The sequence below is a fragment of the Protopterus annectens genome, chromosome 2.part1, assembly GCF_019279795.1.
Source record: "Protopterus annectens isolate FY-2018-M chromosome 2.part1, PAN1.0, whole genome shotgun sequence".
NCBI lineage: Eukaryota > Metazoa > Chordata > Ceratodontiformes > Protopteridae > Protopterus > Protopterus annectens.
Genome location: NC_056729.1, coordinates 746,676,213 through 746,690,881, shown reverse-complemented (window position 1 = coordinate 746,690,881; position 14,669 = coordinate 746,676,213). Strand labels below are relative to the sequence as shown.

General features: G+C 36.9%; 1 protein-coding gene across 5 annotated transcripts in view; it reads right to left on the bottom strand.

Annotated features, from left to right (window-relative positions):
* TRIM2 (tripartite motif containing 2) overlaps window positions 1-14,669 on the bottom strand; it is a 1,116,451-nt gene that overhangs the window by 207,302 nt on the left and 894,480 nt on the right. For all 5 annotated transcript variants that reach the window (XM_044062463.1, XM_044062466.1, XM_044062467.1 and 2 more), the window contains exon 5: window positions 8,374-8,554. In XM_044062463.1, coding sequence (XP_043918398.1) covers window positions 8,374-8,554 — 181 coding nt within the window. The remainder of the gene's footprint in view (window positions 1-8,373; window positions 8,555-14,669) is intronic.

The following is a 14,669-nucleotide window of genomic DNA, read 5'->3' as shown; positions in this document are numbered from 1 at the left end:
GAAGAGTTTGACCAGGTAACAGTCAGGTTCTCTACATTTTACTTACTTTTTAATTTTTATATTTATATCTATTCCTATTTCATTTACACACATTATATTAATTAAATGTATATACATACTTACTATATTAGTTGCTTACATCACAAAGCTTGAAGGTTTTTATACATTTTTATAGGTAAAATGTGTATTCTGATCTTTATTAAATGTAAATGTATTTATTATATTTGTTACTTACACCACAAAACTTGAAGGTGTATGCCTTTACTTTGTGGGAACATGAATTAGTTGTTTAGATACATACTATTGATTTTTATGTTTTTTTATATATTTTTATATGTAAAATGTGTATTTTGTATTTTTTATTGAATTGTATAACATGTATGTATTGTAATGCATCAAGGTGGTCTCTTATCTGTTGGTGACCTTTTATACATGGCTCTTTTGCCACAGCTGCTAGCTATATATATATATATATATATATATATTATATATATATATATATATATATTTTTTTTTTTTTTTTTTTACAGTACTATTCTTTGTAAGTAAACACATTTCACACAGTAAATATTAATAATTATTTAATATATGTGGGTGTTAGAACAGTTTAAATCATGTGTTTAATTTGTTGAACACATTGCATAACATGATGGTTTTGCACACAGTGTTAATGCCTGCATCTTTTGCTTTAACTATTAATTTAAACCACCAAGTGTTACTTTGATTTTAATTGCATCAATTATGTGTGGTCCTATCAAATGTAGGACTGGGTTAAACAGCAGTTGAGAACATTTGTTTGTCTGAAGAAGTCCCACTACTTAGTGGGACGAAAAGTGCTTTACAAGTACTGTGTTTCGTTAAATAAATTTCCTTTGCTTCAAGAACAGCATTTATATTTGTTGCATTCGTGTGTTGGAGTATCCTGGTGCAATTCTCAGCACTTTTTGTATTTTTCCTGGTTTGTTTTCGTCTGAGGAGTTCTCATTTAGGAGAGGACGTACATTAGGTTCCCTTTTTAGTCATTACAAGAGGGTGGGACCTAGTTCTATGGTTACCACTCAACGTACACTTACAGGTGGCCCATTGATAGGTTGTACGCCATGTGGACATTGCACTCACTGCTCTAGGGTTCAGAAAACAAGGGAATTTAGTAGTCGCAACACATTGGTGGTTTTTAATATTAATTTTTGGGTCAATTGCAGCACAGAATGGGTAGTTTATTTGGTCACTTGTTCATGCTCCTTATTCTGTGTGGGACAAACATCCAGACCTTTTTGTCTTAGAATTGGGGAGCATCTCAGTGACATTAGGAACAAACTTCTACCAATGCTTTGTATAAACATGTGTGCACACACAATACTGCGTCTTTTAATTTTACTGTTCTAGATTGTATTGTGGGTAGATGTAGGGACAAATCAGGCTGGCATGATTTACTTAATTTCAAGGAACGTAAATGGATTATCAAGCTTAGGAGCTCTATTTCCACCTGGGCTTAATGACCAATTATAATGCCCCAATGAACTGCTTTATGTAATATATAGAAATGAGTGTATTTGTGGTTGCACATGTTTACTCACTGAAGGCGGCTATTACAGCCGAAACCGGTTTGAGGCAGGTAGTTGGCTTTATTTCCCTCAACCTTGTTATGTTATTTTTATTGTTTAAATAAAATTGGGGATTTCCACCTTTTCTGCTGGCTTTACTGATGTTTGCATTTGCCATTCTTTGAGCCATGCAGCAGCCATATGTGCATCACGCAATTACTTGGTCTCTACCTGTATCCAACCTGCCCCCCAAGGGAGTGTCTGGGAATCAGAATGAATAGCAAAACAAAAAGTGGATAACGTTCATCTGCAAAGTGTACCTTCCTCTGTTGAGGTGACTTGCACTGTCTAGTGATTTGTACAGCGCTGATAACCCGCTATATATATATATATATATATATATATATATATATATATATATGTTGTTTGTTAAATATAACTTACTTAGCTGTACAATAGCTATGGAGATTTTCTCCCTGGGTCTCCACTGAAAAATGACTTTGTGCCCAGTCAGACTTTCCCGGTAATCAAATGTCAAATAACTAACTTAAATAGAGAATCCTTAGAATACTCAAAAATAATAAAACCATGGAGTCTTGTAGTCCATCTCATATCTTTTTAACAGTCGGATCAGTGCTGTCTTGTTGAGATAACAATTAACAGCAGTAAGTACACTGCAAGTCAAATTTAAGCCAGCTTTGTCTCTCTGTCTCTGCTACTGTCAGTTTTAAAAACATTTGCTTATATTCATTTCCAAAGGGCAAACCAAGAAACTTCTATTATGATTAGTGTAAATATTGTTAATAACTTACTCCTTTAATGTCAAAATGTTTCTAATTGCTAACACTTTTGAGATTATCACAATAGTTAGTCAATGCACTCTATTTTCAGTATGCTATAGTATATATACGTTGAGCTTGACAACTGCTCATTTAATATACTGGTAGTACATCACAACTGCTTAATTCTTGCCTTTTAGCCAGGATCATAGCTGAAAAGGATCTGTCGACCAATCTATATACCCAGTTAAGAAATGAAAATAAATAAAAATGTGACAATTCATGGAATGCACACAGTAGTACTATTTCAAAGAAAGAGTGATGATTCAGTGGTGCATCCTTTATAACACAAAGCACAGTCATCAAAACAACAATGTAGTTCAGAACTACATTGGCAATATATCAAGTCTTATGAAAAGTGGGGAAGAAAAAATAAAGCTGCTGGTTAAACAGATGTTGCACCTTATCCAACGTTTACAGAAACAGGCAAATTCAGCGGTCATAATTTATGTTTCTGTGTTTTATGAGCCTTTACCAGTATCCCAAGTACTAAACTTTAAGCAGCATAACAGTGACCATTAGTCAACACCATGAACAATAAAGCTGGACCAAAATCACATTACATCAGGCACTAAACAACTTAACACTGAGCCTTGGCAATCACAGGCATTGAAAGTTTAGCTGAATCCCGATGTCCTTCTACATCACTGTTGCAGTATTCTTAACATTAGGGATCCCACCTAGGGCGGCATTCGGCCAGCATACCAAAGCCTAATGATCATGTATGCACTGTGTGTCACACATATGTTCCCCACACAGAACATAGGACATAAAACTGATTTACAGGCGCTGGTAACCATAACTTATTTGCCGCCAGTCTGAATGCCATTATTGCTGAAAGGTTTGACTACCCTGCTGCTGTGTTGAGTACCTAGCCATCAGATAAGTGCCCTGTTTTTTTTTCCCCTCAAGGGTTGGATCCTCTGGTATTTGTTAGGGGTGATATTCCTTCCAAGAAAATACAAAAAAAACAAAGCATGTTTTGGTCCTTCCTAAGGATCATCAAAGGGGATAGAAATAGTCTACTCAGGGTTTGTTTTCTGCCTTGATGGCCCTAAAGCCTCCTCAAGGGGTATCGGTGCTTGCTCCTCCTTGGACCTCTATCACTTCTAAACAACTTCGAGAACCAGATTCCTTGGATGAGGATTCAATTACTGATAAGGTGTCTTTGTCCTATTCTTCACAGATACCTTTGCCTTATGCTTCTGTTGAGGAGGAGTCCGTTAGCCCTGAGTCTCTTTTTCAGGAATTGTCCTTTGGGGACACAACTGCTAGTATGGTGGAAAGTGGGATTCTTCTCAAGTGTCTGATATTTCTAGAAGATATTATGAGTTGCTTCAGGTGGATACTCCTAAACCATCAGCAGTCACTCCTGTGTTGGTTGTCTTGTTATATACTCATTGCTGCTTCCAAGCCTCCTGATTCTCAGCCTCCTGCTCCTAAGAAACCTGACAGGTTCTATAAGGTTCCTGAGGATTGTCAGTTTTTATTTAAATGTCCTACCGCTGATCCTGCTGTGATGTCAGTATCTTCTGACAACTCTTTAAAGCTCTTGCCCTCTACCAAACTTTTGCTTTCTGATGAGGATAGTAGGGCAATGGAGAGGATTGGTAAGTTAAGACTGCTTCTACTTTGGCCTCTAGGGCTGTTAATTACTCAACCCACATGACCAGGTATGGCCTTGATTGCTAAGGATTGTCAGGTTATTTCTAACCTCCCTGATTCTGAAGGCAAAACCTCTGCCTTATCTATTTTAGGTTCTGACACAAAGTGCACCTATGATGCTGCTGATGCCTCTTCCAGGGCTGTGGCTTTTGAGTCTGTCAAGAGGCATTATTCTTACCTTTGTCTCGAGTATTTTCCTAAGGACATTAAAGCCAAATTATTGGATGCTCCTTTAGATAATCCACATCTTTTGGGGGCTGCTGCTGTTGGCCTATTTAAGTCTCTTCAAGATAAAGACAAAGCCTTGCAGCACATTAAACATATTTTTGTCTTTCCTATCCCTAAGTTCCAGAGGCATTATCCTTCTAGATCTGCTTTTGGTCACAGGCAACTCCACCAGGCCTCCAAGGGCAGAAGGGGTGGTAGGCAGGCCCCCTCTGCCAAGTCTTCTCAGATTTCTGTGGTCCAGAAGCCTCCTTTATTTGATAAGCCTGCTTCTTTTTGACAATTTGCTCCCTCTGTCTCTTAGGACAGGTTTCCTTTGTGTCTTCAGCTTTCCCTTTTTCTTCCAAATTGCCTTCTCATCTCTTCAGACTCTTGGGTTCTTTCTATCACAAGTCAGGGTTAATTCATGGTATGGAAGTTTCTCCCTCCTTTTTCAGGGATTCCTCAACCTACTCTAGAGCAACTTTCTCATTTCCCATAGGTGCTAGGATCCCTGGTGAACCAAGAAACAATTCAACCTATCCCCTTGGGAAAGGGTTTTTATTCTAGGATATTCCTGGTTCTTTGCAAGGAGGGCACTTTGAGACCTAGTCAGGATCTCTTCCTTCTCAATATCTTCCTCAAAGTCCCTTCTTTTCAGATGCTTACTCTTCAAATCCTGTTTTCCTCTTTTACTATTTCCAGGCTTTTCTGGTGTCTTTGGATCTGAAGGATGCTTACCTTCACATCCCTATTCACATCCTCTTTTTGGGAAGTTTTACATTTCTCTTTCTTCCTTTCATTTTCAGTTCTCTGATTTGCCCTTTGGCCTCTCTACTGCTCCAAGGGTCTTCACAAAAATGCCTAGCTTCTGTGATTGCTTTCTGCAGCCTCCAAGGCATTCAGATTTTTCCTCACCTACATGATCTGGAACTTCAGGAGCCTTCTCCCATTCACCTGTTACAGGATCTGGAGTTCATTATCTCACTTCTTCAAAGTCTGGGGTTCACTATCAACTTCCAAAAGTCTGTCCGGACTCCCTGTTAGGATCATGTGCATCTGTGATGCAAGATTCAAACAGTGCCAATTTTGGCCTCTCTTTCACCTCCAAAAGTTTTGTTATTGACAGCCTTATTTCAGTCTATTATTTCTCTGACAGCCATTACAGCCATAGAGTTTCTTTGGGCCCCAGGATTCATGGCCTCTTCTGGTCCAGTACTCCCTGTTGCCAGACTGCATATAGCAAAGCTTCAATTGTACCCTCAAGTAGGTTTGGCTGCAGCATTGCTACCCTCTGGATTTTAGTACACCTCTCCTTCCTTGTCTAAAGAAGGAATTTGAGTGGTGGATTCAACAGTTTGCTCCCAACCTAGGCCTTCCCTTTCAGACTTTGGTCCCTTCTCAAGAACTGTTCACTGATGACTCAGACAAAGGGTGGGGGGCTTTATTTGGTCACCTGAAATTTCAGGGTCTCTGCCCCCCCATCAGAAGTCAGACCATATCAACAAAAAAGAGATGAGAACCCTGATTCTGGCCCTTCAAGCTTTTCACCCCATGTTCTCCCCAGGCTCTTTAAAGATGCACACAGACAACACTACAGTGATGCAGTAGGTCAACAAGCAGGAAGGCACAGAATCTTACCTCCTCTGATACAAGATCATTAGGCTTTTTTATGATGGCCAAACATCCGGATGCCCTGGGTGAGAGATTGCTAACGTTAAGAATACTGCAACAGTGAAGAGGACATCTACTGTTATAGTAAGATTTTACACAAATGTACTTGAGCTACTCATTACCTGATCAAGTGGCCACAAAAGTAATGCTGCCCAAGTCTGTATATTTGATCTTTCTGATAATGTGAACCACTGAACCATCTCATTAGGTAGCTTATTTTCTAAGACTCTGTCAAAGACTTTACTACTTCTGATGAAAGCTATATCATGATTTTTTTCATTTTTATATACAGCCAACCATTTCAAAGAAACAAATCAAGTCCAAGAGGCAAATCTTCTTCGTCTTTTGGCTTTTCCCGGTTAGGGGTCGCCACAGTGGATCACCTGTCTGCTCATGATTGGCAGTAAAGTTTTACAGTGTTGAGTTGCCAGCCCGGCGCCCAACCTTCCACAGAAGGGGCACACATGTACGCACTCACACCTAGGGTCAATTTAGAGTGTTCAATCCACCTACAGCATGTCTTTGGGATGTGGGAGGAAACAGGAGCACCCGGAAGAAACCCACACGACCACAGGGAGGACATGCAGATTCTGCACAGAAGGCACCCCAGCCGTGGATAGAACTGGAGAACCTCTTGCTGTAAGGTGGCAACACTAACCACTGCACCACCGTGGCCGCCCTCCAAGAGTCAAATCTAAATTTTGTAAAAATGTGAATTTATTACCTTCAGTTTTCTAGCATATCATGCACTGTACTGTTTGCATTATCCACAAACAAAATTGTATTGAATGGGTAATAATATCTGGGTCACTTTTGTGTCTCCTTTTTTTGTGTAATAATAGATGGGACAATACTAGCTGTCCATCTCCTAGGTATTTAGTATGCAGACTGTAGTAGTAAAAAATGAAATACGTATTACATTTGTGACTATTAATTCAGTTACCTAATTTATTCAGTCCAGGTCTGGTAAACTGGCTACCAGGTTTAACCAGTTCTGGATTAACTTACTTAAGCAGGGGCAAAGCTTTTCTGTAACTACAAACCCATGTGAATCAGTATATTAATGTGCTTGCTGGACACATCACTAAATGACATGTTGCTTAGTGCGCTACATAATGAATGTGACATGAATCATGTACACCTGACTGCTATAAACTAAACTACTTCTCCATTTTTAAGAAAATACCTCGTGGGCTTTAAAAGATTAGTTCCAAGCTTCTTTTTAAATCTATTTTATGTCAGGGTCCCAGACTATTTGTAGTATTGCTGAAGGGGTTTTTATTTGCAAATACTAATTAAAACTTGTAGCTTTACTATTAAAACTGAAGACCCCATCACATAAAAATATGAATTTTGTCACGTCATCATATCAACATAAAATTGTTGGATTAGGCATTCAAGTTTGCTTCCAAGTTCATTGCTCATTTTGTTCCAAACCTGTGACGCAGTGACCCAAATGGTTAGCACACATTCTCTGCATTACTGTCAATGCAGTCTGGTACCAGTTACAGAATCAGAGAACTTTTATGTTTTGAAAGCATGGGCATTTATTTTAAAATAAGTAAGTCAGGGTTTTATACTTAAAAAGTAGTTTTGGTTTCATTACATAATGCACACAATACTGTCTAAAGACCTGTAATGAAATTTACTCAATGGTGTTTAGATCTAAGAGCTAGGTATTAAACTGGGTGCATTCTAGGGCTGATAAATCCCTGGTTCAGCCTTTTGCAAACTAAGCCAGTATAGAGAACATATACCATGTTGAGAATGCATCTTCAGATAAAACCACTTTACCATACTTGACTATTGGGATTCAACAATCAAAGGCATGAAATAGTCGACCTGACAGGCTTCTATGTAATGCAATTAATTTCATATAGAGCTCCTTCATTTGAGTGACTTAACACTTAAATATCTGTCCAGCATGCAGGTTCTTAATGAAGGATTAAGGGTGTATGTGCACTGGCACATGTGCTTTTATTGTGTGTGTGTTTGTGTATATATACAGGTAAGCACTGGTCTTAGTCATGAGTTTGAGCAGCATCACTCTGAAGCAAAAAAACAGACACAATATGAAGCAGCTGCTGCTAAATTGCATCTTCCTAAGCTGTTCAACACATACACGTCTATCATTTCATACACAATAAATCAATGGCATCTGAAAAATAAAACTGTTTTAACTATAAACCAATATGCAAGATCATTCAGTAAACAAGAATTTTGGCCAAGTACCTGTACCCATTTCTTAAGGTGACCAGAAAGAAAGCAGTCAGTACTTGATCAAAATGGATAAAAGTGCAGCCTGGGATTCCCTGTGTTATATAACCTCTCTCTGCCTTCACTACATCAATTTAGACTTGACTCTATCAGTAATATTCCTTCAGAAGACAGTTTTTTTTTAATATAAAAATGTTATTATCTGCCAAGCTATGACAAAGTTTCCATACTTTGTGTTTAAGGCCATACGTAACTTCGAGTTCCATAAGAAGCACACTCTTTCTGACATTTAAGGTCTTCTGCAGTTCATCAAATGTGGAATGAATTTCCTCTTCAATGTTAGATTTTTGAGTTGCCAGCTGATGTACAATGTCCGATATACACTGAAGTGCTGAATCTAGTTCAGGTAACCTGTGGAAACAGTATTTTTTTTTTTTAAGTATCTGTGCATTAAAAACGCATAACATCAAATAAGTTAATAAGCTAGGTATCATTGAAGATAAGAAAATGATACACATTTTATTTTTATACAATATGATCAAGTCACTGAAAAGAAAAACTGCAGTTGTTTAAATTTATCTCTGCCCCATGGTCTAACTGCTGACATCTTAAGCAGACAGCATCTTTATTTCCATAAGGCACTGATTAAAATGGTTGTCCGAGTCACTTCTGGAAGAGTCTCATACACACTATACTGATAAAGGCACTGAAGGAGCACAATAGCAGTGTTTGGATCTAGCGCAGCTGTTAAAAGAACAAGACACAGTTTCTGTGTGGAGGGGATTACGCCTCCTTATGACTTTACAGATTAAAAACTTAAATTCAAATACAAAAGGCAAAATCCACATTACCAGATACATGTCACTTGCATGCAACAGAAATTTGGGAACAAAACAGCTAAGAATAAATTCTGAAGAAATTTGTTTACATTTACAGTGGCAAAGAATGAATAAACTAAATGAATTCTATCTACAAGCTAAAGAGATTGGGAATTTGCAATTTTTTTAACGTGAACATCCTGTAGTCAGAGGATTAAACATCAATATCATCTAACATGCTCATAATACTGTATGCATTGCCATATTTAGAAGGAAAGCAGTTCTGCAGTCTTTGTACATATTTAAACATTTCTTAATTCCAAATCTAAAGACGGACGTTCTGACCAGATCAGACACTGATTATGTTGTTTCATTGGGAAATGAGCCAGTATGGTAGCAAACTTGCATTACATTCATGTATGAATGGTGAGGGAAGGCTTAAAGTGGAAAAGGCTTTCCTCATTATCGTGAAACTGCCACGATGACCTCACACCAAAGGCAGGGCTAGTCCTGCATAATGCAGAGTTCAGAGACAGAGGTATCCATGTAAAGGTACCTCAGAATAGATGAGGAGGTCAGGTAGAAAGGAGCTTCCCAAAAAATCATACAAAAAATATACTCTTAGCAGAACAGAAAGAAGCAGATTCATAAATCACACACTGCACTGCTTTTATAATACCAGAATTCTGGCCTTTTAATCTACCACCACAGTTGTGAATGCATCAATTTACAAATGATAGACAGGACAATTGTCCATTAAAATAAGTTGCAATCTATACACAGATATTTTTAGAGGTAATTACTACCTTATATATCAGAAACCCGAAAAAACGTGCAAAAATCTGAACTGTAGCAAAAATAAGTCATTGTTGGCAGAAAACCATTTTATTTAAACTATAAACATCTTCAGTAATGCTATAACTAAGTACACTGTCATATAACACTCCATGTACATTTGCAATAATTTTAGTCGCATCATGATATGTAATTGCATCATATGTTTCAACATCCTGCAACATTTCAGTAACCATGGATTCATAATATAACATATCCATTATCACCACCGCCCCTCCTTTTTCAGCTTATTTAATACATATGTTTTTATCTGACTGTAAAGCAAATAAAGCGTCCTTTTCTTTTACAGTTAAATTAAAAAATGTCTTGTTTCTTTTCAAACATGGTGTAAACTCATTATACAATCTATCAAAATTGTTTTCACAAGTTTGACAAAACACCTCAATAGTTTGGTTTAAATTAGGACAAAACGTACAAGGTTTTTTAAAACCGCTGGTAGCTTCAGTTTCTGGAAACATTAAATGGAACATTAAACTTCTAGCAAATAATCTAATGTCACTAGTTATCTCTGCCAAATCAGCAGAAAATGCAGGTATAAATGACAAACCTTTTTGTAAAAGTTGTTGTTCAATGTCCGTCATCTCTCTGCTAGAAATATTATGCATCAATCCTTGTCCTTCTCCTGGTTCCGCATTCTCTTGATGGTTGGACCCACCATTTGTGATTGTTCTCGCTGTCTTTTCCTTCCTCATTACCAGCGGTTTTAAAAAACCTAGTATGTTTTGTCCTAATTTAAACCCAACTACTGAGGTGTTTTGTCAAACTTGTGAAGACGATTTTGATAGATTGTATACTGAGTTTACACCATGTTTGAATAGAAACAAGAAGTTTTTTAATTTAACTGTAAAAGAAAAGGACGCTTTATTTGATTTCACACTCAGATAAAAACATATGTATTAAACAAGCTAATAAAGGAGGGGTGGTGGTGATAATGGATATGTTATATTATGAATCCATGGTTGCAGGATGTGACTAAAATTATTGCAAATGTACATGGAGTGTTATATGACAGTGTACTTAGTTATAGCATTACTGAAGATGTACATAAATATTGTTTGGTAGAATTACCATTGATACCCACTTTTCAAGCCTTACCGAAGATCCACAAAGATCCGGTAAGACCACCCTTGAGACCAATAGTCTCAGGTAGAGGGTGGGTGACTGAGTTAATGTCAGTGTATGTGGAAAAACAATTAAGACCCGTTTTAAATAATTATGTAACTGTTTTAAAGGATTCTAAACAGTTTTTAGTGGATCTATATGATGTTAATATGAATTTAGATATAACTTCATAAGATTTCTTGTTAGTGACGTTAGATGTCTCCTCACTTTTTTACTGTGATCCCCAATAGTATTGGCTTGGATTATATGAAGACATTTTTGTAAACCCATAGTACATATAGCCCCTTAAGAGTGGATGTAGTGTGTTTATTTATGGAGACAATATTGGAGAATGTGTTTATGTTCTCCAAGAAATATTTTAAACAAAAGAAGGGTGTAGCTATGAGGACCCCATGCGCAAACAGTTATGCAAATGCTGTGCAGGCGCATTGGGAGTCCCTATATGTAATGGATAATAATGAATAGGTTTCACATACCAAGTTTTATCAACATTTTGTTGATGATATTTTTATTTTATGGAGAGGTGACTTAGAAAATCTGAAAGATTTTGTAGCTTATGTGCATAGAACAACAGATTTTCTTAGATTCTCTATGAAGACATCCAATTGTGAAATGGATTTTCTTGATATATATGTTTTTAAGGATTTTGGCAAAGGTTTAATTACCTCTAGATTTAGGAAAAGATGCCATAGAAATCATATTTTACATCATAATAGTATGCACCCTCTACACATTTATAGGAACATCATAAGGGGACAGTTCCTGAGATTATCAAGATTGACTAATGATCATTCTATTTTTTTGGAACAAGCAGATATGTTGAAAAGTGAACTTTTGGACAGAGGATATAGTATTAAGGAAATACAAGAACAATTTGATCAAGTTATAACCTTGCGAGGTGATTTAGCTGCACCTTATTATTCTTCTGATAAGAGAGACTTAAGATATAATGGAAATAATGAGGGACATAGTAGAAAGGCGTTGGGTATTTTATTACCGTACTCTGACAATATAGTAGATATATGTGATATTGTCAAGAGAAATTGGCACATTCTGAGATCTGACAAGAATGTGAATGCTTTTATAGGTACTGAACCCACATTTACGTTCAAAAATAGAAGTACATTAAAGAGAATGTTATGTTATGGAAAAAGTGAGATTTGTAATGAAAAGAGAGTAGGGACTATTCCCTGCATGAATTGTAATTTCTGTATATATATTAACACAGATAGTGTTTTTATACATACCAGGACAAAGAAGGAATACAAGTTAAAGGTTAGGGCTACTTGTAAATCCAAACATTTAGTTTATATAGCGCAGTGTCACACTTGTCAACAATTTTATGTAGGCAAGACTGACCGCACATTGATGGAAAGAATAAGAGAACATAGAGCTATACGACAATGAGACACTAATAATTCTTTAGCACGTCATATACAAAATACATCGACTGCCAATAAGTTTAAGTTTCTTGTTACTGACTTATTGAAAGATGAAGGTACGATGGGGATATTAATAATTGCACTGAGGATAGGGAATTAACCTGGACTTTAAGACTACAGGCAGACAAAGAAGGGGGTTTGAATGACAAGGGTTCTTTAAAACCTAGATTGAAAAACAGATAATCATTTTTATGAAGTAATACCATGTGATTTATATGATGCATTTTATTGGTTGACTATTTATTGTACAAAGTATTTAAATGGTTGGTTTATATGAAATGTATAAGGCCTGATGAAATGGTTTTATCCATAAAAGCGCTTACTGATTTTTTAACGTGTTTATAGTTTAAATAAAGTGGTTTTCTGCCAACAATTACTTGTTTTTGCTACACAACAATAATTACTATCTTAGTTATCTGCTGTGTTCATTTGCCTATTAAAGAACATTAGCACTTTTGACATGATACTAACAGAAGCAATCTGCAAGACAGACTATCAGGCAGGAGACGGAAAAATGTGTAAGCTCCTTAAAGATTATGTTTAAAGCGATGAAGAGAAATAATGAAAGGTCTTACCATTTTCGCTCTCACATCACATTATTGTACTTGAGATCACAAATTAACTGTAAAATCCAATACTCTTTTTATGCCATTGACATTAAATTTAACTTTTAAAAGTATTGCCAGTGGCAGGAACTGAAGACTGAATGTCTGCCATTACATTCTTTCAACAAGGATGTTTGGGTTACTTTAATGACATTTTGGTGGCCACACAGAAAACAACTAAGTTTTCTGTCCTTTGGTTGGAAAGCTCCAGTTTCTTTGCTGCACCCTTTAAAATGTGAAAGAGTTGGGAACTACAGTTTATTAAACAATTGTAAAGCATTTGGCTTTCTGCCAGACTGTCAATTTAAAAAACAGCTCGGCAGATAGCTAAATTATTACATTTGTGTAGCAATTAACTCAAGTAAGACACGCTTGCATAATTACGTTGGTATGTCGATCAGGGCACACTAATTAAAAGAGGTGTGCAATCTCCAGTTTCAGGTATTGGCGGCACATATTAAAAGTTAAATTTAATGGTAAAGATATAAAGACACTGACCGCAACTGCAACAATGTGAATGGGAAAATGGTACGACACGTCATTATTTCTGTTTGTTGCTTTCTTAGGCTTGCCTACATTTTGACAACTAGGCATGTATTGTACGTCTTATTCGTCTGACACTGCTTACATGCAAATGTCACATTAGCATCCATACATGTTAATCTTCCTGCTGAATTCTATTTTTCACAACGAATCTGGACAGAACTAGAATGTTTCAAGCTCTTACTCTGACTGCAGTGCAACTGTTGAATTAAGCTACAACTTAAAGTACAGACCAAGTCCTATTAGGAATGTGAATGCACATTACCTTCTAGTTCAAAGAAGGGATTATGATCATTAAGGACAGAGTTAATAGAGACTATGGCCATACCCAGCGGGAAGGATGGGGAGCAGGACTAGAAGCTGAGAATGGGATTGCACAAAGCATTAAAGGGTAAGATCTAAACTGAAATAAGTTTTTATATTTAAAATGAGGTGCAGTAACATGATACAGGCATGGAGAAAAGGAAGAAATTAAAGTGGGGAAATGGGAGTTTGTGATGAGTCCCTGGAGAAGTTAATAATAGGCGATAAGACACATCGGTCAGATAATCTCCACTCCCTCCTAACTTGGGTATTCAACATTTGGTAGAACTCTAAGGAAGTCCACTAATAAAACTGCGCATTTAACTTGTAGACTGATGCCATTTACTAGAAGGTTGCCACAAAGGTACCACTAGATGAAGTGAACTTGAAGAAGCAGAATAATCAGACGTTTATTCCAGGTAAAGTGAAGGACAGATTACTGAACTCCCAGGGCATAATTATAGCACAAGGTAGCAGATACCATAGCTTCAGGTACATAAGAACAGGAAGTCTGCTTTGACACAAGTCTATAGCTGCAAAAGGAAAACGTGATCCAAGTCAGCAAAAACGCAACTGAGAATGGGGTAAATCTGCCAGATGATGTCGCCAACAGTGCAATAGTGATCAGTGACTGCTAAATCAGATTATGTTGTATGGCTGGTATAGCTTATCTTAATGCAGAGGTGAGGCAAGAAACAGCAAACGATAATTTTCTTCAGGTTTTATTGTGCAAAAAAAAGCAGCTCATATATTAATGTGGCAAACTTGATGATGAATGGATCGTATGGTAAAAGGAGTTGGGGAAGACTTCAGGGAAGAAGAGTTTTTTTTTTACATT